The sequence below is a fragment of the Notothenia rossii genome, assembly GCF_949606895.1.
Source record: "Notothenia rossii genome assembly, chromosome: 6".
NCBI lineage: Eukaryota > Metazoa > Chordata > Actinopteri > Perciformes > Nototheniidae > Notothenia > Notothenia rossii.
Genome location: NC_136909.1, coordinates 75,726,824 through 75,752,869, shown reverse-complemented (window position 1 = coordinate 75,752,869; position 26,046 = coordinate 75,726,824). Strand labels below are relative to the sequence as shown.

General features: G+C 37.7%; 2 protein-coding genes across 4 annotated transcripts; one reads left to right on the top strand and one right to left on the bottom strand.

The window, feature by feature from the left end:
* The first annotated feature begins 679 nt into the window (after positions 1-679).
* On the top strand, positions 680-5,111 carry plek (pleckstrin). The gene is made up of 9 exons (XM_079691078.1): positions 680-815; positions 2,429-2,584; positions 2,878-3,059; positions 3,653-3,744; positions 3,821-4,005; positions 4,092-4,196; positions 4,434-4,517; positions 4,620-4,689; positions 4,781-5,111. The coding sequence occupies exons 1-9, from the start codon at positions 774-776 to the stop codon at positions 4,918-4,920; spliced, it is 1,056 nt and encodes a 351-aa protein (XP_079547204.1). The 5' UTR covers positions 680-773; the 3' UTR covers positions 4,921-5,111.
* A 13,984-nt stretch (positions 5,112-19,095) lies between these two features.
* prokr1b (prokineticin receptor 1b) lies at positions 19,096-25,913 on the bottom strand. 3 transcript variants are annotated; one of them, XM_079687939.1, is made up of 5 exons: positions 25,729-25,913; positions 24,953-25,108; positions 24,839-24,868; positions 23,377-24,021; positions 19,096-20,508 (listed from the first exon to the last, which is right to left on the bottom strand). In XM_079687939.1, exons 4-5 carry the CDS (start codon positions 23,826-23,828, stop codon positions 19,788-19,790), a joined length of 1,173 nt encoding a protein of 390 aa, XP_079544065.1. In that variant the 5' UTR covers positions 23,829-24,021; positions 24,839-24,868; positions 24,953-25,108; positions 25,729-25,913; the 3' UTR covers positions 19,096-19,787. The 3 variants fall into 3 exon arrangements, with proteins under 3 accessions (XP_079544065.1, XP_079544066.1, XP_079544064.1); XM_079687940.1 differs by having other exon boundaries at positions 24,998-25,108; XM_079687938.1 differs by having other exon boundaries at positions 24,839-25,108.
* Positions 25,914-26,046: the final 133 nt, after the last annotated feature.

The window sequence follows — 26,046 nt, the reverse complement described above, 5'->3', positions numbered from 1 at the left end:
ATCTATAGGTCATTAGGTCAGCTGTACTTAGGGTTGCGAATGCCTAACTGCAATTTTGATGACAGAAGTAAAGTTTATTTTTGGTGTCAAGTGTTTTTCATCTTACATAAAGAATACCGTACATAGATATACTACAGTTCAAACATATGAAAGAGAACCAGAGTAAATAAAGAAAAAGTGAAAATCACATGGGAAAAGAAAGTCTAATAAAGCAGCTTGAGACAATAAAGACAAAGATAGAGTTGTATAACATGACATAACAAGGAAATGCCTTACATTTGCTGTAATAAAGGTAACAAAATAACTCAACCATAATAAAAGCAGAACAAAATGTTTTGGTAACACTTTATGGTAAGGGTACATGCATCATCATGAATTCATGATGATGCATGTACCCTTACCATAACGTTTTACCACCCACATTATTTTGCGGCCTCCTATAAAAATATATATATATTTATTGTAAATGCATTGAGACGTCTAACACTTAGGATTTTCCAAAAAACAGTCAACCAAATACCTTCTATTTTTACAATTAGGTTTAGAGATATCAGCTGAACATGTAACTAACAATATCACATAGAAGAGGAAGCAGGTTGACCACGCAGCAGTTACACACCCAAGGGCATGACTTCCTGCTTGTGTGTTTCTGTGTGTGTTTGTGGTTTTGACAGAGAGAGAGGGAGAGAGAGAGAGAGAGAGAGTAGGTTGATTAGTGGGAAATACCAAAGAAGTGACAGAAGTTGAAGCTGACAGCAGCAGACAGCAGGGTCATGGAGCCACGGCAGATTAGAGAGGGATACTTGGTGAAAAAGGTAAAAAATACATACTCTTCACAAAATTAACTGAATTGAACTTTGGTAAATTTATGATCGCGTGGGTGAACGTAAAAGTTTAGTAAACACTGTAACTATTGGTATTATAGTGAAACAAGAGTGCAAATTGGCATCTACATGAAACAATATTAAATTCAAAGTAATACAATAGCAAAACAAAGTGCTTTAAAGGAGATCAAATTGAAGAATGTTGAAGATTTATAAGAAGTCATAAGAGGACATGACTACTACATGGTGAGGAACACTGTCGCTATTGCATCTGTTAGCCAGCCTGTTTCAAAATGAATTAATAAACCTCTCAAAGTAGAAGTGAGCTTAGCAAACAGCGCTGATAAATATAAGTAGAGGAACATATGTGTAATTTATCTGAATACAAAACTACACACTTCTGTTTTACATTGCAAGAAAAAAGTGAAGTTCCTGCTTTTGTTTAGAGGCAAGCGGTTGTGTTTCATTTATCCGACATAAACAGCAGATTGACACAGGGGGAGAATACTTAAGATATAGAGGTTTACAAGATTACTATGAAACACAACAACATTCATTCCAACTACTTCACTTAAGAACAACGACCACACTTTAAAAACAATGTGTCTTCATTAAGCCATTTCCCACACTCAAACTTTTTTTTTTTAAAAGAAAGTGCAGTGAGAATGTGTACATTTCACACATCCAGTACTTAAACCCAAACTCACAAGTTTTCGAGATAAGTGTTAGTTTCACAACACCCCTAACATGCCATGAAAACTCTTTTCAAACTGGTTATATGTGCATGACAGGAACGAGCCTTATTGGTTATCTTCTCTGATGATCATTGAGATATCATGACGGAAGTGGTTTTTCTGTGAATAATAATGACACTAGGAGCAGGTGCCTATTTCCTATGTTGAACAGGTTTCTGTTGTTTTATCTAAACGTGGTATAGTTGAGTTTAAAGAGCACAGCCACAGTTTCAAACACAGCGTTCTTGTAATGCTTGAAAGCAACCAACATGTTCACAGCAGATATATTTTGGGAAGACTTTGTTCCTAGAATAAGTAATTTTAGCATTTCTCAGAATCACACTTTGCTCAAAAAAGTTAAAACGGGAAAACAACTTGCTTCTTTTTCCAGAGGAAGTGAAGAAAGAGGAGAATACTGCAAGCCGCAAAGGGCATGATTATGAAATGTAACATATTAACAAATTATTCAAAAGAAGGGGTTGGCAAAGCCTGTAATTACTTTCCCTTTTTGTATTACCAGAACTCCATGATGTTGATACTTTTTGTGTCGCATAGTGCTTAATCAAATGAAACCTGTTGGCTTGCTCAATGCATGAAACAGAAGACAAAGCAGAAGGAACATTTATAGAGACACATTTCAGCAAAAAAAACTTTTTGGGGAATTTTTCATGAACAAAATATAAATTCTCCTGAGGATTTGAAACTACCAGACATGTGTACGTTTATTGATAACAAGAATAGGTTAAAAATAAATATGACTCAAAGATTTGTTGAATGTACAAAAGGCCTACACACAGTCGGACAACATTTTCAATCCTATCACACTTTTGCTCAAGGCTGCCTGTTGTCAACCGCCTTCTTGATCCACAGGGTACACTGCTCAACTCCTGGAAGGCGGTGTGGGTAGTGCTGTCAGAAGATGGGGTGGAATTCTACAAAAAGAAAACAGACTCATCTCCAAAAGGGATGATCCCGCTAAAGGGAGCCACGCTCATCAGTCCCTGCCAGGATTTTGGCAAGAGGATGGTAAGAAAATGTCTTGTATAGCTGTTGAAAAATAGAAAAATCAGCTAGCATTGAAGGATTAGAGCTGTGAAAATGACGGTCATTGTGGAGTAGGATTAGAAACAGACTTCAGGACTACAATCATTTTTTAAGATTTATGACACTCAATCTGAAGATTTAATTAACTTGAGACAACCCATAACGTTTTATTCATTTTAGCAGCTGTGTTTGTTGTTAATTATCCTCATATATAAGGCAAATCTCAACAGAAAACTGAAAATGTGACAGTGTCTGAATAACAATGTTCTATCTAGCTGGTTTTTAAGATTACCACAGCCAAGAAGCAGGATCACTTCTTCCAAGCTTCACATGTGGAGGAGAGGGAGTTTTGGGTGAAGGACATGAAGAGAGCCATTACCTGCCTCGAGGGGGGGAAAAAGTTTGCCAGGAAGTCCACAAGACGCTCCATTCGCCTGCCTGACAAAGTCAACCTGACGTATGTTCTGTAACATCTTCATTTGTGCTTAAAAAACATAATTTGAAGAGAAATACATTCATTTACATTATTCGAATAATTGATCCTGAACTATGTATGGCCCCCATCTTAGAGACTGTTGTTACACCAGCTGTCAAACTTCCCCTTTTGCACTGAGTCAAATGTATTACAGTGATAACAGAAAATCAGTGATCAGTCAAAGTTATTTGTAATTTTTGAAGCAATGACTTGGCTGGCTGAACTTATACAGTTGACTCTTAAAAACTGTCTTGAGCTGTACACATCTTCAACAGGCACTTGAAGGCCACATACTGTATATTCTGAAAGAAGACTAAAGCTTACAGTACACAGGCAAAAAGTATTCAAGGGAATAAGTAATACAAACTATAACTTAGTTTACAATATCATTCTAGCATGATCTTGTTTGTGGATTAGTTTATGCTATGAGAAAATACATGACCAAGAAGTGAAGGGAAGAAGTTAGATGTCAGTTTACCTTTCAAATTCCAGGCTTTATTTTGTTAATACTGTAGATAGTCAGTGATACATCCTTGGTAAGACATATTGACAGCGTGGTCATTGTGTTTACTCAGGGAACTGTACACACTGATGAAAGACCAGGATGATGGAGTAAAAGAGTTAAAACTGGAGCAGGAGAATCGAGTCTTCAACCACTGCTTCACAGGTACAGTTGTCTAAATTAATACTTTTTCTTTCAAATGTTCCCGCTATTTTCTGCAACTTCTCTGTTTTTCTTGCAGGTGCGACAGTGGTAGAGTGGCTGATTTCAAAGGAGAAATCTAGGAATAAAGCTGAGGCCCTGATGTTGGCGACAGGGCTGCTGAACGAGGGTTTTCTCCAGCCTGCTGGTGACTTGTCAAAAGAGGGAGCAGAGAGTGGAGAACAGTCTGTTTTCTTAGATCAGACAACTGCTCTTTATTACTTTGTAAGTGACTTTTGCATATTAAATATGGTTTGTAATGAGGAAACGTGATTGATGTGTGTTGTGTTTAAATGGCTGTGATCTGACAGGCAGACAGTGGGTTCTTCTGTGAAGGCTACTCCAGTGATGAAGATGTGCTTCTGAAGCAAGAGTTCAGAGGAAACATTGTAAAACAGGGCTGTTTACTCAAACAGGTGAATCAGAAAGTGCTTTTATTCAACTGCATTCGCTTATAAAGGATCATTTTAGACTATGTTGTGTAGTTACCTTTCTGTTTTTCTGTAAAGCGACCTTGGGTCCCCTGAAAGGCGCTATATACATTTAAGTTATCATTATTATTATTATTACCTGAAAATATTGTCTTAACACAAAGCCACTTTTTTTACTGTTTGGTCAAATGAATGGGTAAAGCTTGTGTTATTTTATCACAGGGACATAAGAGGAAAAACTGGAAGGTGCGAAAGTTCATACTGAGAGACGACCCTGCCTTTTTGCATTATTATGACCCTACAAAGGTAACTTGTACAAGCTGAATGAATAAGGAATTAGAGTTTGTTTTACTCACTTTCATTTTCTTGTTCTTATTTTCTAACTTGTATGTCTCTTCCCTGTGTCAGGGGGATGACCCTCTGGGCTCCATTCATCTCCGTGGGTCTGTCATTACCGCCGTGGAACATGTGCCTGATGGTGAGTTGGGCCACTGTCACAGAGAACACATTGCTTCCTTGCTGTAACCAGGGGGAATAATTGCTGTTTACCTCCGTTTCCTGGGTTTCAGCAAAGAAATATGACATTGATGGCAACCTCTTTGAGATCATCACCTCCGATGAGACACATTACTTCCTCCAAGCTGCTACCGTGGAAGAAAGAAAGGAATGGATCAAAGCAATACAGGCAGTTTCAAAAAGTGGAAAATAACAGGAGAAGCAAGGAAGCCACATTTTGGGTTGCGTTTAATAGTGCTGCCAGCAAAGTTGAACTGTGATTATGAAAGTTCTGTGCCATTGTAAAGTAGATGTAAAGACTCACTCCTCTTTAAACTTTTAAACTAAAGTTATGATGTTTTTAGGTATGTAGTGTGTAATAAATTAAAGAGAAACTGTTAACCATGTCTGGTTTCTTATTTCCTCCTTGATCCCTTGTCTTTCAAAGCACACTCAGTTCCGGTGTACGAACTAAAACTAAAAAAAGTGACAGCTTCACACACTTGACATTTACTTTGTGGCCTGCTGCATCCGGAAGTAAAGTTTATCAGTGGCAAACATGACTGGATTTAGCCACAGTATGACAACATTACAAACATAACTCAAGTTCCAATAAAAAAGTGAATGTAATAAAAGGAGTGCAAACAGTTTGTGACAACTTGGGGCTTATCTTTCAGCCATAGGGCCCTTTTGGCCATCAAATGTATTAGTAGTGGTACGTTTAACAAACTATCTTCAAATGGGAAATACTGTAGGGTCTGAGAGGTTTGAAAACCACCAGCTGGTAACACATAGGAAACAAATGCCAAAAGCTAACATTATCTCTTAAATACGATAATGTGTTATCGTATTTTACAGATTTATAGAACCCTTGTTGAACTCTGGCCTTGTCGTAGTTGTGAGCAATTTCTTTGTGGAATTATTGAAATGTATTATTTCATGATAAGTCCCCAGGCAGAGATACATCATCATAGGGACGTGTTATCACCTTTTACCAAGAAGCTGTTTTTCTCAAGCAAGGCATCTTGAATCACTTTAACAAAATTGTCCTTTTTCTGATGTGGTGCCCACAGGCACACATCAACCTCTCGCCTGCTCAGACAGCCGTTTTATTTTCTCTCTGTCCACTCTTCAGAGCAGCTCGGGAATCACGTCGAGGAATGACACAGTGGTATTCTTGTTATGAAAATGTTAATCTCAATTTGTGATACTGAAACTTCTAATGCTTGACTGATTTAAACTAATGTCATTGATTGCATCATAATGGCATCGAGATGATACATGTATGTGTGTTTTTAAGCATAAGCTAAGCATTATTATGTTTTTAGCTGTGGACTTTCCTAGTGTTTCAGTTGTTATGGCCATTTGTGGCGCAATGAAGATCAGACAATCGAATGATCAACTCATTGTTGTAGAAATGACTGGCATTGAAACAAAATACATCATGACTGCCTGCATGTGTGTGTGTTTTACAATTTGACCACAGGAGGGCACTAGATGTCAACCTAACCTTTGAGTGTTGCTTTGAATGGTTATTATACATGCAAAACGTGGTGTGGTGTAGAAAAGATTTCCACTCACTGAGGTTAATCATACTAAAGCCTCAGAGATTGCTACATGTCCTACTTAGTGAAACACATGGACAAACACATGCTTCTAATCAATGAATTGGAAAAATGGAAACGCATACTGTTTTCTGTCATTTCTATAAAGTTGTAACTGTGAAGCATTAACGCCCTCAGCGTAGAGTTAAACAAACAGTTTACCCTTAATGGAAATGACAGTGTTTTAATTAAAATGTCCAACATGATATGTGCATTTCATATACAAATATGAAGATACAATACAACTGAGAATGCCTTATAGCGAAGTGAAGATGTAAACAATAAAGTGTATGTGAGGGAAGGTTGATGTTTTTACAAATTGCATTTTGAAAGCTTCTGTCACTGCTTAGAAACAAAACAGAGTCCACACTTCTGTGGACGGCGTTGAGAATGCTTTCCTTTTCTGTATTTGTCACTTCAAATATTATGTTGCTGCCGGCACTGCCCCAAAGATCAGAGGGGATCACATTTGAAAAGCAAAGATGCAAAGTGAAGAACAAATCTGATCTTTGAAATTAGAAAGTTGCCTTCTTGCCAAGTTGTTTGTTACCTGCTATGGTCATTTGTGAATATTGGTAATGTAGCTGATGAAAATAGACATTTGATTTTCTGTTTCTACTTTCAGTCACAACTCTAAACTGGTCATTTATCCTTTTTTATGCTAAACACACAACAACAATGTATACCTGTCAATATCACTGTATTAAATTAATCTAGTTAACAACATAAGAAGAAGAAATACATATATGTAAAAGACAACACTTATATAAAAACCTCAAATAAGAGCTCACAGAATTGAAGGCAGCAGAGTGGTCTCTTACTTTGGGGACAAAAAACTGAATTTGAAGTCAATTTTTATTATTTTAGTCCGTCCATTATGCCACAATTCTTATGACAATATAGTTGTGTTGCACAATTCAGATGTTTTCCAAATGCCATTCAGCGAAATTGGAAGCAGCACACCACTTTTCTATTATTTGAGGTGAAATTGAAAAAGTCTCATGTGGATGGAACCCTGTTTGGCAAGTGGAAAACGTTTTCAAGTTCCGTAACAACAAGCGGCTTCTGACTAACTTTCTGACCAGCATGGAACCAAATTTACCTCATATCGACTGGTGACTACCCAAGAAGAGTCTTTTTTCCAAAGCTCTCAAAAAACGTTAGTTTGTAGAAGCGATTGTTCCCTGCTCTGAAATAGCTTTTTAGCCTCTGCCCAGGTGAAGTTAACCTCCTCAGACTGCAAGGTACCTCGTCCATCAACTGTTCAACAGACGCGTCATGTTTGCAAGATCTGTCACTCATTTTAAAGGATACATTCAATAATATTTTATTAAAATGGTTTCTTTAACAAAATCACATCTTTGATCAATACACACATTTTGGACTGTAGATGACACATTTCTGCTTTTCATGGAAAGAGATATCCAGGGAACTTCATCATTTTTTGAGTGACAAAAACTGTATGTGGATAAAAAAAGAAATCTAATATATTTAATACATTTCAATTTCACATGATAAGGTTTTAAATAAACTATGTAAGGATTGGAATATGTATAATGAGACACTATCATGTCTTTGATGAAAGACAATCCACAAAAAGGAGTACAAAAGGCTTTTATTAGCTACAGAGATCCAAAGCCCTGGCTGAAATAGAGTCCCAGTGAACAGGGGTCACTGAATGCTGTTGATAAGAATAGGTGTAATTCAAATGCTATAGTCTTCCCAATCAATAGATCTCAACCTAATTAAACTTACTTTACATGCAGACTCTATGGTAGTGATGAGGCTGTGGGTTCAGAATGATAAACTTCCTATTTTCATTTAAAAGACAAAAGGGGTAGACAGACATGGCAGGGCGGTTGCAGCAGACACCTTGAGCAAAATGTGTGGAAGTTGTGAAAGAAAAGAAGGCTCCTTCCTATGTACCAGAGAAGTTGTAAAGGAAATGAGCTCAGAGAACAGACAGTCCAATTTGTCCTTCTAAAGGTCTGAGTGTGGCTTGCTTAGAACCAACATCTAAATACATCATTAAAGTTATCCAAGGTGAGAAACTTGCTGATGCTTTGCTTGTCTCAACCATAAACTGTAAAGGTCTCCACACTTAAATATATATTATGCACACATGGGCCTTTTTTGAATGAAATGTATAGTAGTATATACTAACTATAATTGATATTGATACCCCACCCAAATCAATACATTCTGCCAGTTTTTAAAGTATTAGAAATGCCAGGCTTGCATGATAAGAGCAATATTATATAGAAAATATGTCCTGTCACGTATCAATAGTGGTCTGACACCGAAATAACAGAATAACTGCAGATAAAAAATTGAGTCCCTCCACCAGATAACAAGAATGACTGAATTCCCTTAAAGCTGGATCTATGAATGTAAGGATAATGACAGCTTGGTCAAAGAACACTGCAAGTATGATATTTTCCATACTGTACTCCCTTGTTTCCTGATGCAGTATATTAACAGATTCAGGCAATACATATAGATACATTCTGTGCCACCTTGTAAATTCTAATCATTAGGTGTTTTCTCTATGGACTTTGCCTTTGAATAAGTAAAGTTAGAGGGCTTCTGGGACCATTTCACTGATTGTAATGTATGATTGCGATGGATAGAGCCTCAGCAACTGGCACAGTGGAAATTGCAGCTAAATTGATATATTCACAAGTAAATCAGGAGACTTCCTTCAAATTCTCTGACAGCCTTGTAGGGGGATAATAACCTTTTTCGTGCAACTTTATTACAAAATCATAAAACTACTCATGGTTTCAAAAAAGCCTTTTCCCATCCTTGAAAATGTCCTGATCTTCATTATTTCAAGACCTGAATCCTAATAACAAAATAGCTTCTATGTGAATGTCTTCGAACATGATTAATATGACACCAAAAAAGAATTAAAGCAATAAAAGCATAAAAAAATGTATGCAACAAATGTGAAAATCAACATGAATACTTGAGTTCATCATGCAAAAGGGCCAGGTTAAGCTACACATGGTAATTGTCTACTGCAGTTCATGGAGGGTTCATGCAAATAAAATAAAAATATACTGTACAAGAGTTAGGGCTGCTCGGTTATGGCAAAAATCCTAATCTTGATTATTTGGGTCAATAATTGATTTACTTTGAAAACATCAATTTATTGGAGAATTTTTTTTGAACAGTATGTTTTTAACAGTTGATTACCCTGAACATTAAGCATAACTCAGCTGAAAAACCAATTAAAAAAGAAATTAATAATAATAATAAAAAAATAATCGTTATATTTCGATTACGTTGTTTTCGTAATCGTAGCAAGCCCTAATTGCAATTAAAATACGATTAATTGAGCAGCCCTAACAAGATTACATAAGCACTGATCCATGACAATTAAAGGACAGACAATTAGGAAAACAATGACACAACCATTACTCTGGATGTCTGCATGTGTGAGTGTACAGTCACCACGACATAAAGTTGGAGAACATGTTGAGAGGTGAGTTATTCCTTATTCCTGAGGGTAAAGTGTTAAATCTGTTGTAAGGCGCGAAAGCATTTGTAGGGCTGAGGAATGGCTTATATTTACATTTCTGCCATATACTGCAGCGGGGAATAGATCTGTGCATGATGCTCTCAAATATTAAAAACCACAATTATTTATTAAAGCTGATGGACAGAAGTGTGGATTTGGGTGATATTTTCTGTTAAAATCAAAGAGAAGCCAAGCTGCTGCATTCAGAACTAACTTCTAGAAAATGTACAGTAGTCTAGCCAAGAGAAAAAATGAATTACTTTTCCAGGTCACATTTTGGATCACAGTTAGATGGTTATTATATAATTGAAAAAAGCCAGATTGGTAAACTGTTTGGATATGTGGTTTGAATCTTAACTCTAAATCCAATAATGCTGTCAGATTTCTAGCAGTGGGTTCACATTAGCAAACAGGGACTGAAACTACTTGCTTAGGGTGATGGAAAGGTCAGATTTGTGGTAACACTTCTTCACCTTCCTGAGAGAGGATAGTTCTTGTTTTAACAGGTCGGTTGACAAGACCATTTTTCTTGATAGTGCAGTCTCCCTCTGCAGTAATCCACTTGGAGATGTCATGTTTCATCCATCCTAGCAAACAAGAAGCTTGACAAAAGGTCAGAAGATATTTCAAATGATCATAAAATGTGTCATTTTGAAGTGTACTCAGGGAGGTATTTCAGGCCGCGTGTGTGTACTTTCCCCACAGGTTGGAATGAAATCATCCCATTTCCCTTCCAGTTTTCCTGAGATTGTCGATCTTTGATTTTGAATAAACAAGATAATAATTTAACCTGCAAAAGGAACCCAGTCATCCCTGGGAAATCATGTCTGTCATTTCCTTTCATCAAAGTAAGAACACAACATAACACATATATTATATGTGAAATGTATTCTCGAAGAAAAAAGGCAATATATTTGGTCTGTTGTTTGTTATCTCCCCCTGCCTAATCTCCTGTTTTGTCACAGTGCCTTCATGTTGGACAATGAGTCTCTTAACGCACCAGGCAGTAGCTGGAGGACCTGATTGACAAAGATCTCATGCCCGATGGTGCTTGAGCTGTGGAGTTTGCTATTGATAAAAGATCTTGGCAGGGAGTTGATGGGTAATGGGAACATGTACACATGGCCAGCTTTGTTGACTTTTTCTACTCCTCTCCAAAGTTCCAGGGTTGGTTTGATCTGGACGTCGACAGCCTGTCATCACAACACCATGATGAGAGGGTTGTGCGACACTGTTGGATGGATGGTTCATGTCATCTCTCGCAAATCGTGTTAGTTTAGTTACCGGTAAGTGTTTTTTTGTCTTTGTCTCGTGATTTTCCCCTTTAATTTTGAATAGTAATCTTTCCTCTCGTTTCAGATACTCTGACCTCCCTTCCTTGTGTGTCTCCCACTCCTGTGATTGTCGACCACGCCCCTGATTGATTCCACCTGTTCCCCATTACCTGGTGTATTTATTGTCCTCGTCTCCCTCTGTCCTGTGCCAGTTCGTTTCGTTTCTTGTGACAGTCTACCAGCGCATCATGCCAGAAAGAATCCCAAGCAGAGCTTTGAGCCACGTCTTGTCTAAGTATTCTTATTTTCATGCTCCTAGTGTTTTTTCCTCATTGAAGTGATTTTGTTTTGTTAGTGTTTTTCCTCATCAAGAGCGACTTTGTTTTGATACTGTTTTTCCTCGTTAAGAGTGATTTAGTTTTTGTTTCCCACTGTCGTGGAGTTTTGGTTTGAATAAAACCTTTTTTGTAAAAACCTGTGTGAGTCGTGCAATTGAGTTCAAACCCGTTTATTCAGTCGTAACAGTACACCAATCTCATGTCTGGAGGATATGCTCCCTACAGTATGGGATGCTGCGTCAGAGATAACAATGACACAAATGTTTCATACTTCATTATGTCCTGTAAAATGATCATGTTCAATTTGTCACAGCATTGAATCACATTTATGAATAATTAAATGCAAAACATATACTGCTTCTTTTAGAGCCAAGCCACTAAGCCCTATGGTTGATTATAAAATGGTTCAAATTGCAATGGCCTTTGTATATACATTTACATTTACATTTGTCAAAGGCAATCCATGTATTTTCCTTTGAAGATATGCTGCTAAGCAGGTCTTACTGTGGCTGTGCCATTATGGCATGTCTTTGTGGGACAGAGAGCAAAAGTGGAGATTGGAAAAGAAAACAGACATTATGTAATTGGTTTGGTTTTAAAGCATATAGGTGTTATAATTAAAAAGAAGAGAAGAGTTTACGTGCATTGAGGTTAAAAAAGAGAATCCATTGAATTGATGTTAAAGCCAATTCATTTTAAGAACATCTTATAACAAGATTGTTCTAAAATGAAGAAATCCTCTAATTTCACACACTGCTGTTTAGAGACTCCTGAAACACTGTATAACAAAGGACAGTAGACATGTAAGCTGTTAAAGGAGCAGTATTGATCAAATTGTTCTCTAGTGAGTCATTATTCATGACCAGCCATCGATTTGCTGTCACAGGATGTCTCTGGCCTGCAAAGCTGTGGGCCATGTGAGGGCAGGGATGTGCACAAACATCACATTAAACTGCTATCGAAGAGTGGTTGTGGTCTTAACAGCCCTGAAAGACATCCAAAAGTCATTAGCGCGCTGGACATGCTAGCTCCTGGCAAGACCTACACATCTGCTCTTAATACGAGAACTTCTGTTCCTCTGTGAAATAAAGTGTGGTGAGTTGAGCAAAATCTACCTTTTCTGAGCTTTTTCCATGAACAGTTTATAAGGAAATAGGGTGACAACACATTAGATGCATTTGTATACTGTATGTCTAATGGTGTTTTGTTTTTGTAATATTCATATTTCCTTTAAGCTTTTAAACACATATAGGTGGGATTTGAATATGAAATGCTGTTTATTGGTTTTCGTTTGGACGGTTAGATTAGAAGATCAAAAGCATTTCTGTCCTTTACTGTCAGTAAAGCAGGAGCATAAAGACGTCTAAAAAGTCGTCGACTAGATAGTATACTTAACAGCTACTGTATACTGATATACTGTATTACACCATCACTGTTGGAAAACTTGGTGTTTGGAACATGAACAGAGAGATGATGGGAAGATATGTGGGTTATGCTGAATGTGTGGTTTGAGGAGTCTAATATTTAGAAATACGTTTTGAAAGGTTTTTTGCAGTGAGTCTGGGTCACCTCACCATTGGTGTAAATCCAAGCTGTCTACAGATGTTGTCATCTACGAACGAGCAAGCTCTACGCTCTACTAAGAGCCTCTTTTAAAAGCTTCCTGGCTATTTGATGATCGAAGATAGATTTTCCAGATTTATATCTTTAAAATATTGATAGAATATCTCAGAAATTGGTAAAAAAAAAAAAAAGAGCTATGTATTACTGTGACTGTACAACTTTAACAGATGATATTGGCTTCCTTGGTTAATGATACATGTTTTTATAAATGTTTGCCATTCGTATAAAAAGGATATTGGTATTCCCGATTGAGAAAAAGAAGGATCTCTGTATTATTAAGAATTGAACAACATAAAGTCCTATTCAGTATGAGGCAGGCAAATGCAGCAAAGGAGGAGAAGAAGCAAAGAAAGAAGCAACTTGTTTGTGTCGAATGTGGTTTACTGCACAGTTTTCCAGTTGGATCTGCTTCTGGTGACACTCAAACTGGTCCACCATTTAAGGAGAACCTTTTTTTTATGACAAACAGCTATATATCTATGTAAGGAATAGGTTACAAAAGGGTCTAGTGAAGTACCGGCCAAGAACATTCAAGAAGTGGAAGAGGGAACGTTAGACAGGAATCTTTGTTAATGTCAGATTGTGTTCCCTGGATAGAGTCATCGGCTCCACATGGCAGCTCAGACTGAGAATCAACTGGGCAGGTCAAGAGGCAGAAACATCATCACTGCACACACATATGGACATCATCACACACATTCACGCACACACGCATGCACGAACACGTACGTAAAAGCATTCCTAGTGACAACAAGGAATATGAATATGGCATAAATTATAATGGGAGAGAGTCTGAGTCCTTAAAAAGCTATTTAGGTTCATAACAGTGTCTGGAAAAAAGAACATGATTAACTGACTGAATGAAGGGTGATGACTCAAACTGTTTCATCCCCCTCGTTAGTGAATCATTTGTTTGAAAATGTTACTGAGTGAGCATACAAACATGTTGTGGTTTCAATGTTAACCCAAAACAAAAAGAGACATTACTATGTGCTAGGAAAACAGTACACTGGCCATCTAAACATCCAAACTAATAATGGTTGTAAACAGTCTTAGTCAAACTTCACCATAGTACAAATTTTTTTTTATTTTAGCTTGAATTGAACTGTTAGATCTTTGTGATTTGAAAGAGTGGCCCATTCATTATTATGATTTATATCAAAGGGACCTGCTGTAGTGCAGTCTTCTTATTTTCCTTCATCAGGACATTTTTGAAAAGTGAAATTCTAGAAAGATTGAAGAGTAAAGATATTTTTTTACAATTTACAAACAATAGTTGTTATAATTATAATAAAATAGCATGTCAAAATGTTCAAGGGTGTTGCAAATATCTGAAGTTTAAGAAAATATCCGGCATCTGAGCAAGTGGGAATTTCAATCCTGAGGAGTAATGGTAGGGTGCAAAAACCCAACCATGAGAAATAGCCCATCAGAACCCCACAATGAGGAGCTGAGCTGCCTGTTCGAAGCTAAATATGTGTTTGAAAATGTTCTTTATTCGTGTAACTTAATGGCAGGTTGTCCAAGAACATAACGTACGAGGACGAGGAGAGGAAAAACACACACCTGCGCTAACTGACACTTCAGCCAGGGGCCACAGCACAGAGACTAATGTGGACAATAAGCAACGACCCTGATAGACGAAACAACAGCCTGTAAGGAAATAATCATGAGGGGTGACAATTTCTACAAGCTGCTCTCTTACTAAAATTCAAGAGCGGATGGACTAATCTTTTTTTTTTTTTTAAACAAGAGAAGTTAATGGCCATATCAGGAGAAACATGGCAATGCTCAGTATTAAATAATAATAGTGACTCACGCTGTGGATTGAGGTCGATGAGTAAAAAGGTTAACATATGCACTTTTAAGCAAATGTGTTCCAGACATGACATCTTGTTGCTACCGATGATTAGGAGCTTGTTAAACACTGTATGTAAAGCTGAATGTAAATGACCCTCCTGCAGTGAGTTTACATAAAGTTGTCATAAGAAGTTAGAGGGTCATGCCTTACGTAATGGATTTATTATGATACACTCTGATTCCCCCCCCACAATATCAGGAGGTTCAGTTTGCTCCTGGTGATGATTGTTATATAATCAATATGTTATTCTTTTGTCTCTTAAAACAATTAAACACCCCACTACGTGTGGTAATGCCAACTGCCAACGTTGTCCACAGTTTGTATAAGGGAGTACAACGTCACAAACCCATTATTGCTGACGTGATATACTGTAAGGTGCACGAAGAGGCTGTTTCTTAAGTCACTATGTGCATACCTGACATTTTATAAATGATGGTCACAATATACCTTATGCTTTGAAGTAGATTATATATCTCTGACGCTCTGTCTTTGTGTCCTACAAGTACAGCGTGGTACCTTTCTTGCTCTTTCTTTCTCTTGTTTCTTTCTCCACCTTGAACCGTCGGTCCAGAAATATCTGTGTTTACTATCAATCCTCCGGGGAATTCTCTCTCTAATTGTTTAGAAGTTATTTTTTGGCATCTTAATCCATATCTCCATCAAGATACACTTAAGCAATAGCTCACGACAGGCCATGGTATATGCTCATTATATCACAGCTAAGGGGCGTGGTTCGGCCCGAGGCGAAGCGGCATAATGACCGCGTCGCAGCACATTATCCCTTACATGTTTCCATCTTGAGCTTTGTAAGTTTGTTTCGTAACGGAAGAAATGTAAATATATTTATAAAACTGACAAGTCAAATCAAGTTATCTGATTGGTCGATAGCGTTTTTGCGGACCACTTTCATTACAGATTTGAAAACATCGTTGCTTGCTTTAAAAGTAGCACAATTCATTATGTCAAAGGGCTGCAACTAACGATTATTTTGGTAGTCGACTAATCGGTCGATTATTTTTTCGATTAGTCGACTAATCTAACGATTATTTCTGTCACACCCTCCATCTCTGCTTCCTGTGGGCACGGCTCCTTTTCCGGGCTCCAGTGCATGTTTTACCTCAAGTCTGCACACCTGTGAATGTCACCCTGTTGTCCAGTCCCAGGATCAATTCAATCGCATTTTATTCTTGTCATTTCGCAGACCCTTGTTAATTATTATTTTAAGTTTGGAATTAATTACAGCGTCCATAAAGCTCTAGTGTGCTCTACTACGCTGTAAGCTTGGCGCTGTTTAGCAGCTCGTTGGTGGACACGCAGCCTCAACATAACTGAAATAGCGTTTGCTTAGCAAGCATTAACAATGAGACGTTCTGTTTTCCAACATGTAAGCTAACGTAAACATGACTATGGCTAACTTGCTCAAACTTACCCATGATCCAAAGTAGCAGTCCTCACGGTTCCAGGGTGCTTGCGTTTTAAATGCTCGTGCATCACTGTAGTGCTGCCGTGGAATGCCAATTCCCCTTTACAAATTCTGCATTTCACTGACTTCTTTGGCTTGTCGTCTGTGAAATACTCCCACACTTTCGAAACTCTCGGTCTCGCTTTTTTGAGCTCTTCATCACCCTCATTCTCTCTCCTTTCCGCCATCGTTCGTATTCTTTCTTCTTTGTTGTAGTACAGAATGCAGTCATGGCAGACAATGGAGAGTATACTGCCCCCAGCACTTCCTGTAGTGCATTGCAGTTACAAATGAACATTTGCGCAGTTTTGAATTAACGTTACCGGCTCTCTGATTGTTTTTATACGACGCGTCGACACTAAAATTCCGCGTCGACGAATTTTTATGATCGACGTCGTCGATTATGTCGACTAATCGTTGCAGCCCTTGGAAAGTATCTAGATATCCCTGCCCTAATGCCAAAGGAACTGCACACTGAATATGTTTTGCCGTTTGATGTCTATGTCTGGACCGCTGCGTAAAAAGGAGGCTTTCTGCCCCGTTACTTCTCCGCTGCTTTCTTGTTCCAGTCTGAAAAGCAAGCTGCAAGCAGTTTGCTTTTCAGCCCAACTGTATACTGTTTTTCTCAGACGCGGAGGGATACTGACTTGTTGTGAAAAGTAACTTACAATTCTACCCGTGGTATACGCTCAGTATATCACGGCTAACAACCAATCAGATTGCTTGATTTGACTTGTCCATTTTATAATTAGATGTATACACATTTGTTTTAGATTTTCCTTTGTGTATGAGACAAGGAAATTCCTTTTAGAGACTTTGAGGCTCCAGATGTGTTGCTATCTTGTCAATTTCCTGTGAGAAATATCTGTAAATGAGGTTGGAATCGCTGAGACATTTCCTTTATGGTAACAGGATAGAATGAACTACTGCTAATATGTAGTTTTGTCAACTCCCTCTTCATTCAGGGAAGGTTGTGGACCCTTCATCTCCTTAAACATCAGCAACCTGTGCATGGTGTGTCTCTCTTATGAAATGTGTCCTGAAAAAACCTGCAGACCCTGAGCAAAATAACGGATTTATTTATGTGCAGATGACTGTCTTTCAAAACACTTTTGGTCTCTGTCACCATGAGTGCTTTTTGGTCATCAGAGAAGTGTCTCCTGTCGTTAAATGCAATTGCACTGATTCTTGACAGGAGACTATGTTATTTGAAGTTATTGTTAATATCCCACACCTGAATGAGACAGGACCTTTACGGAGGATTTGTTTTCAAAAGCAAAATCATGTCTTTGAGAGCTAATTATTTTCCTAAATAATAAAACACTTACTAATAACTTGATTATAGAATATTTACCTTGTGATAATCTACCACATTTAAATATAAACTATTTGGGATGTTTAATGCATATTGGTAAAGTCTTATAAAGTATTCTATTTGATATAACAAACGTGAAAAGAGCATGACTGTGCTACTTTGATTCAGAGGCAGATGCTTACCGATAAGTAAAATGTGAGCTGGCCCATCAAAAGATTTGTTTCAGGAGTGTGCAGAAAGTATATTAAAAAAGAAAACATTACAAGTTGATGCTGAGAGAATGATTTTACACCATAGCTAACATGGCTTTCTTTGGATGTTAAAAAAAGTAAAAAGTTTCTAGTTTTCTTATCATCTTGTACAGTTTGTAATTTATCATGGTTATTGTGCTACAAGAACCCAAAAATTCCATATCAGCCTTTATCACGAGACACTTTAAACGATGTTACTAGGAATGAATTCACTTTGTTGTGTCAACATGATTAACAGACATAGGCCAATCTCAACATCCCGGAATCTCCGGATTATTTAGAAAAAACAGGAACGTGGACTGTTTGACAAAAGCCAATAATTAATGTGTTGCTTAGCCCAACACTATTTATTTAACAGAGATAATTAGACTTTTTTTAAATACATTAATTATTCACGCGGTTATCAACAAAATACATTTCCTATTTTTTAAGGAAGTAACAGTTTATTCACTTCATAAAAAAGTGAAAAGAAAAACAAGTGATTTATAGTTATGAGTGAAAACGTTCAAGTAGCAACAAAGGTTGGGGTTAGCCGCCATTAAAAAACGGAAGCCTTGCGCAGTGGCCCTGCCTGGATCCTGTCTGGATTGATAACTTTGGATTGGCACTTTTAAACAGTCTACGCCGATAACTAAATACTGAGGAAAGAAAAAGTGACCTTGTATGTTTACTGGTCTCATGTTCTCTTTTTAAGAATAGAAAGGTAAGTTATCAAGAAAGAAAACATTGTGTGTGTATTTGTGTTTCTGACTGCCAACTATGTGAGCTAGCACTAGCTAACGTTAGCTGACTTTGCTAGTTTACATTACTAAAAGCAACAAACGTTTACATACCTTCCATGGTTTGTATTCCCTTTAGGTTGTTCTTAAATGCTGCTCTTCATATAGTATATTAATATATGTTAAATGATATATTCATAATGAATCTTGTGCCGCTGAAGGAGAGTCTCTACACACCCATTGCCATGGTTACATTTCCTTCTAGCTGGTGGCTACATGCAGCATTAATTCAACCAAGTGTTTTTTTAAGACGATCTGTTTGCATGCCTTAAGTCACAATGCAATATGCTGTGAGGTAAATATGCCTTTTATAATGAAAGGCTCCCTGAATTAAAAAAGCAAATAAAAATACAGCTTAATAAATTAAACAGCTTTTATTTTCAGTGTACCATTATTTATTACCATAAGCACATACAATATGTTAAATTACCAAGAAAGCATGCAATACATTATTTTTTTAAGGACAAATAACCAAGAAAATATCTCTTACTTGAAGACATTCAAAATACCTTTTCAATTGTTCTACATTCCACAAAGTTACATCTTTATTTAAAAACCCTGAATTTTCAAAACATAGCTCGGACCCTAGAAAACACACAACACTTGAAATACAAAAGCAATGGTGGTCGATGAAAGGATATCTTAAGTATTAAGTTAATTGACCTTACCCAAATCTCTTTCAAAACAAGATAAAAGCAATACGAAAAGAATAATTAACAATTATAGTAAACATCGATAAGTTATGGCAGTAGCAGTTTACAAGTCTTACATGTCATAGATTATACACATGCTACAACTTTTAACAATAATGGAGTGCCACAGTGTACACAACAAATATATTCTCATAACACCAAGGAAAAGTCCTGTATTTAATACTGACTTAGTCACTGAACATGTTGCCCCATTTATCAATGTATAAGGTTGAACCTTTCCTTGTGATTTGTGGTGCTTGATATCTTCCCAAAATGTGATCTAAACACAAAAAAAATTGTTGAATATGAACTCATCACTATCGACATTTCTGTAACTCAACAGCCAAAAATATATATGATTAAATAATTTCTTCTCTGCAGCTCAAGTGAATGCATTCAATCTCCTCTGTAACAGGCATGGAGGAAGTCCTAACATCCATCTCATCCACAGCCTTTCCAGGGTCATACGTGGACCTCCAGCGCATCAGTACAATCTTCTTAAGGTACTTAACTGTGTTGTTCTTGACGCTGACAAAACAGAAGGTATTGATCACGCTGTTGCTCATGGCGATGCACTCGATGATATAAAAAGCAACCAATGAGTTCTTCTGGCGGGAGTATAGTGTTGGGTGGAAATCTCGTATTATGGTGAAGGCATAGTAAGGGGCCCAGCACAGGATGTACGCTGTCATGATCCCGATCAGGAAGATCACTGTCTTGCGACGACAACGCAACCTCTTCCTAATCTGCTCCGTCTGGAAACCTGGAACACTCTTGAACCAGAGCTCGCGGGAAATTCGGTAGTAACACATAACCATGATGATCACAGGCCCAACAAACTCCACAGCAAAAACAAACAGGAAGTAAGAGCGGTAGTAGATTTGTTGGTCTACAGACCAGATCTGGGCACAGAAAACTTTGTGAGTTGTTGGGGAGTTGCCACCATGAGAATAAATGGTCTCAGAGGTGTAGGCCGAGGGAATTGATATCACAATAGGAACAATCCAGACTCCTGTGATGAGGAAGTAGGCGGTTTGGTACTTCATACGAGGCCTCAGAGGATGGACTATCGCCATGTACCTGGAAGAACACAGACATATTGATGGATTGAATGGCAGGGAATCAACTCCTAATAAAATGCAGTCAAATTAACCTTTTTAGCAGTCTGTGTGCTATGTGTAGTTGATAGATTTGACCTATAGCTGTCTGCCACTTATGGAAGATTAAAGTCCAATAGACATTGTAGAAAAAAGTTGTAGAGGCTTTCTGCCACTCGGAGCACAATCTCTTATCCATATTTAAAGTGTAAAGCAAAGGGTACAAGCTTGAACTAACATAAACAAGGTTTGTTAGAATTGTTTACACTGGTGTCTTTAGAAAACAGTAATATAATAAACTCTGGCATCCATATTTAATATTGATGTGTCAGCTGTACAAAAGCAAAAATAATTATTCAAAATTATCTCTTTTCAATATGTTTAGATGTCTATTGATTGTGTTGTTCACAGACACTCCATTAAAGGTTAGCATGTAATGATGTTGCTGATTTAGTTCATCAGCAACATCATTCCAGAGCAACCTCTTAATGAGATTGTCATTGATATATACACTGCACCTAATGTGGGCGATCTTGAGCTAAATGTCAACAAACAATAGATGGATAAGTGGTTAATTTGATGAAAAAGCGACAGATACACTTCAAATAGCAGCTAATAAAAAAATGTCTCTAAATTACCAACAATTCACTTCAATACATTTTCTGCTGCAGTATTAACATTTACACCGCCTTGAAATATATTTACAATTTATTTTTGCAGACAGAATAAAATACAGAGCACCACCAAATAAGAAGTAAACGATTACCCATTACATTGGCAGCATGCCTGGGGATTCTCCATAATAGTCTGCACTCAGTAGGCTGTTGTGTGTTGTTAATATAAGTAGGCTCACACTATGTAAGGAGGAGTATTGAATGAACAGTTTTATAATAATCACTTGTCACACTCAACCATTATCAGCCACAGCCTTCTTATTACATTTAAATCTCCTTACAAGGCATACTACATTTTTAAAAGGCTTCTTTGTGAACCAATCTGGATGTTTTAAGCCCTCATGCACAAATGTGTCACCCTACATTAATGTGTACAGTACACTGCAATGTAGTGCAGGGATATGGAATGGAGGTAGTGGTGGAAGTTTAATTTGGGAGACTTGGATTCTTTAGAAGTCAGTGTTTTTTTAAGCTGAGAAAACTGAACTTTCTTTGCACAAAACATGGGAGGGAAGCCTAAAGGAAAGATAATCTGCAAAATTACTCAAGTATCCTACAAGAAAGGCAAAATGCAATGGTATCCATTTGAGTCTCTAAGACGCATTGTTGCAGAACCTTGGATTTAAAAAGTTTATATAAAAAAAAAAACACAGGTGCAGGCAATTAACCAGACAATTAATTACATTAATTATGACGTAAAATGCTATATGCTTTACAGCAAAACAGTGCAGATTAACTGTGGCTCTCCCAAGGGGGTTGTTGACCCTCCGCTTCGCGTCGGGCCGAACCACGCCCCTTAGCTGTGATATAATGAGCATATACCACGGCCTGTCGTGAGCTATTGCTTAATTATAATATACTAGGTGCCAATGCTTTTGAGGGTAGGATGATATATAGATACCCTGTACTTGATGTTTAGTGAACAGGACAAAGGTTTGATCTTCATCCTCGGAGTCTGTGTGTTTCATCATTGCTAAATGTGTTCCGACAGACACTCCCTTCACTAAAGCCTTATCACAAGTACTTATTCAGCTGTCTGTCTATCTGTAGACAGATATTTTTTATTTATGTGATAGCCTCACAGACCTGCATGACTGATTCACCAAACTTGACAGTTGTGTATTTGAGAGGTTCTATTTTTAAAATGGACAATGTCCAGGTTGGGAGGGCAAAGGAGCCATTCGCTCATTCGAGGCATAATTTGCCAAATAATGCCTCACGAAACTTGACACTTGTGTAGTTGAGAGAAGGACGGAATAGTTTGATAGACAGACTTTAAGCCCCTGGCCCGGATTGTCAGGGTCTCTGGTTTGGTATGTAAAACAGCATGATTTGCTCATCAAACCGGTTGGTGTCTGATGTATTTTGAAGCATATTTTAGCATGTGCCAGAGGAAGACTAAATAAATAATGTACCTGGCACAGACTGATAAGGATGAACAAATTAATCAGGAGAGGATCTGTGCCTGTTGCATACTGAACAGATAGCTATGGTACTGTTTTAAGGCTAATTAACAGTTAATAATGAATTAAAGCATGTTATTTACATAGCCTTTGAAGCATGAGTGATAGTGTACACTAAACACAACTCATTTATTTTAATAGGTTATACATCAACATGTATCTGAGTTACAGTATAGGGTCAGCTTGTGCCATAAAAATGATTGATCAGTGATTAAAGGAAGAAACAGTATGGAGTAAAACCACTGCATGTAAACTTCAAGTGTATTTCTCATTAGCAGCTGCAAAGTAGTTCAGCTATATTGACATGTGGTTAGAGGTTGATCATAGCTTGGTTTAATCACTTAAGATTACATGTGAGAAACATTTATTTTCGAACACTGTCCTTTTTTTCCTTCAGTTTCCCGCTTAAATTTAAGAGATCAGTCAACTGTATTTTCCAATAAAAAACAGCAAAATTAAAACCGTTCTTCATATCTTTAAAAACATATCTTGGATAGACAAGACAATGTACAGCTGGAATCTCATATCGTCAAAGATAGAACGGGCTTTATTATTATAGATTTTGTGATGCTCTTTGAGGAGAGAATATTGCCAGATGAAAACAAGTGAAAGCTTTATTGATTTAAATCTCTGTCGACAATGCTTGAAGGTTTTTGAGACTTAATCGATGTATTGCACAAAGCCAAATAAAAATAAAAGTAGTAACACACTCACCTGTCAATTGCAATGGCAAGCAATGCGTTTGTGGACACGTAGAGTGACACCGTCCGGAGATAGTTGACTGAGGCACACAGCAGTAATCCATGATCCCAGGAGAGCTTTTTCACCACATAGTAGTCCAAGAGGAACGGGCAGCACACAACTGCCACTATGAAGTCTGAGATGGCAAGGTTTGCGATGAGCAAGTTGGTGAGGTTGCGCAGCTTTTTGTAGCGTGTCAGCGTGGCAATGAATATGAAGTTCCCGCACCCACAGACAAGCATGATGCAGACAAGCACCACTCCAATAACAATGGTGGCCACAAAGAAGGCCTGGCCCTGCGTGGTGTCTGGGATCTCATCCGGAGGGATTCCATAGTCCACATCATAGCTGTCCATGTAATGAAGGAGATTGTCCTGCATCTCTGTACAAGGTGCTACCATGTGGCTGAGGTTGGAGTCGCCCATATTTTAGCAAACTATCTTTTCCTGGTTTAGAAAGACTAGTATTTAAAAACAACCTGGTCCAGCAAATTAGGGCTTAAGGTTATGATTCTTTCTGGTTCATGGTACCAATAATTCCAAGAAAACTAGCTCAATTATTTGACTGTTGAATTCTGAACAGGGTGAATCTTCTTTGGAAACGGTAGCGCATTTTCACCTGGAACAGAAAGTTCCCTCAGCATTACTCATGCAGGGTCAGGGTTCAAGAAGACACTACTTGATCAAAACAGGTTACATAAAGTGCTTGAGACATAATAAATCATGCTGGCATGTGTGACATTTGGATGATATTTTCTGTCAACATGTTTTAGTGGGTGAAGTAATTATATCTAGCAAAGACCTGAATGTAATATATGATGACAGTCTTTTTTTTTTAAATCACAGACTCAGCATGATGACGGGGCATTTGATTTGCTGCAAAAGTTGTCACTTAAATCCCCCTGCAAGCATATGAGGTTAAGCTAAAATATAATATAAAACCAATTCAAATATCTATTTAGCCAGATTACACCAGATTTATGTTGAGAAAGTAACACAAAGCAATTAAGTTCAAACTCATATTATGTTAAAAAGAGATTATATTTTATTTCTAATTGCCCGAAGATCTCAAATAGCTTATTTTAACCATGTTAATTATCATTAAGCGATCTTCTCTGAAGTGGTATTGCTTCATTAAAATAAGGAAAAAAAAGTTATAGCTCAAGGAGATCAGTAACGGTCTATGTTAATGCAATGCCATGCAAAAACTATACATCTGCAGAACTTGAAGAAACAATTACTTGTATTAAGAGCTCTCGGATAGTTTATAAAACCAAATGTCTATCTATTTAGCAGGTGCTCTCAGTCGAAAAATTAAGATAATATTACTTACAGATGAGACACCTTCTCTTGCTCTATTGAAATAAACATTAATCTCAAATGGGTTTCCAGGGATAAAACCTAGAAAATTAAAAGAAAGCTTATCGAACACTTACCGTAAAATGTTGAAAAAGGACTTTTCTCGGCTGAAAAATGTAAATAAATATTATTGACGGCTCTTTGTTATTTGTGATACCCAGGCGAAGTGCTGAAATAATAAAAAATCCCACCGGTGAAGGCAGAAGGTCACTCTATCAGCCTCAACGCACACTCACGCTGTGATTTCTATCTGCTGCCTGTCCGCTCCGCTCTCCTCAGGAGGGATTCCGAGAAAGGGGGAGGAAGAGGAGGGTGAAGTTGCGTCTGTATGCTTTCTTCTTTCTTGTCTGCCTCAAGGTTGATGTCCGCAAAATGAAGCGAGGAAGAGAGAAAGCAAAGGAGGCGTGAGACAGGCAGGTGCATATGTGTGGTCATTGGTAATGAGAACAGTTACAGGTTCACCAGCTTTATAGATGTTAAAATGTTAACATGATGTTCCTCACATTAAAGGCTGGGTTAACCTTTACAATTTATTTCAATATTAACTGATAGAGGACAGAAAAAGATTTCAAAGTAATGCATGCAAATGATTGCAAATGACTGGTCACAGGATGTCAGCCTCATTTGCATAATGTTCTACATTTTTTTAAAGTTTGACCCTTCCATTTTTTTCTGGTCAGTCCACCATTTTCTGCAATCCCAAAAGCTCCATGTTCTTGTTAAGAAAAAGTCACTTGTCGCTCAATAAAAACAAGACGTTAGTCAAACCAATGTGTGACTAGGTCTAGTTATAATGGCAACAGTCTGTAGTCCTCGGTGCGTTTTCAATCTGACAGAGACCATTTATCAAAGCGTGTCTCCGAATTCCTAGTTATACAACTTCACTTTGTGACCCTATTGGAAAAAAAGATCTCAAGCATGGCAGAACGATGGGAATAGTGATTATAAAAAGGAATAATTTGCTTACATATTCCACACATTCAATCCAATGGCACATGTGATACGAGGATTGGAGCAGGACCCAAACGCAGATAATACTGATAATACCTTTATTTCAAGGGCTCTTATCGAAAATCACTTGGACAAACAGAACACTCCACGTTGAACTCATTCACCAACAAAAGACGAACCAACACTGAACACAGGAAGAGACAAGACTAAATACAGGGAGGGGTAATCACAAGACGAGAAACAGCCGGGCAGGGGAGGAGAAACACAAGGGCCACGGGTGAACACAATCAGACAACTAGACACACCAGGGAAACTAACGACGGGAGGGAAAACA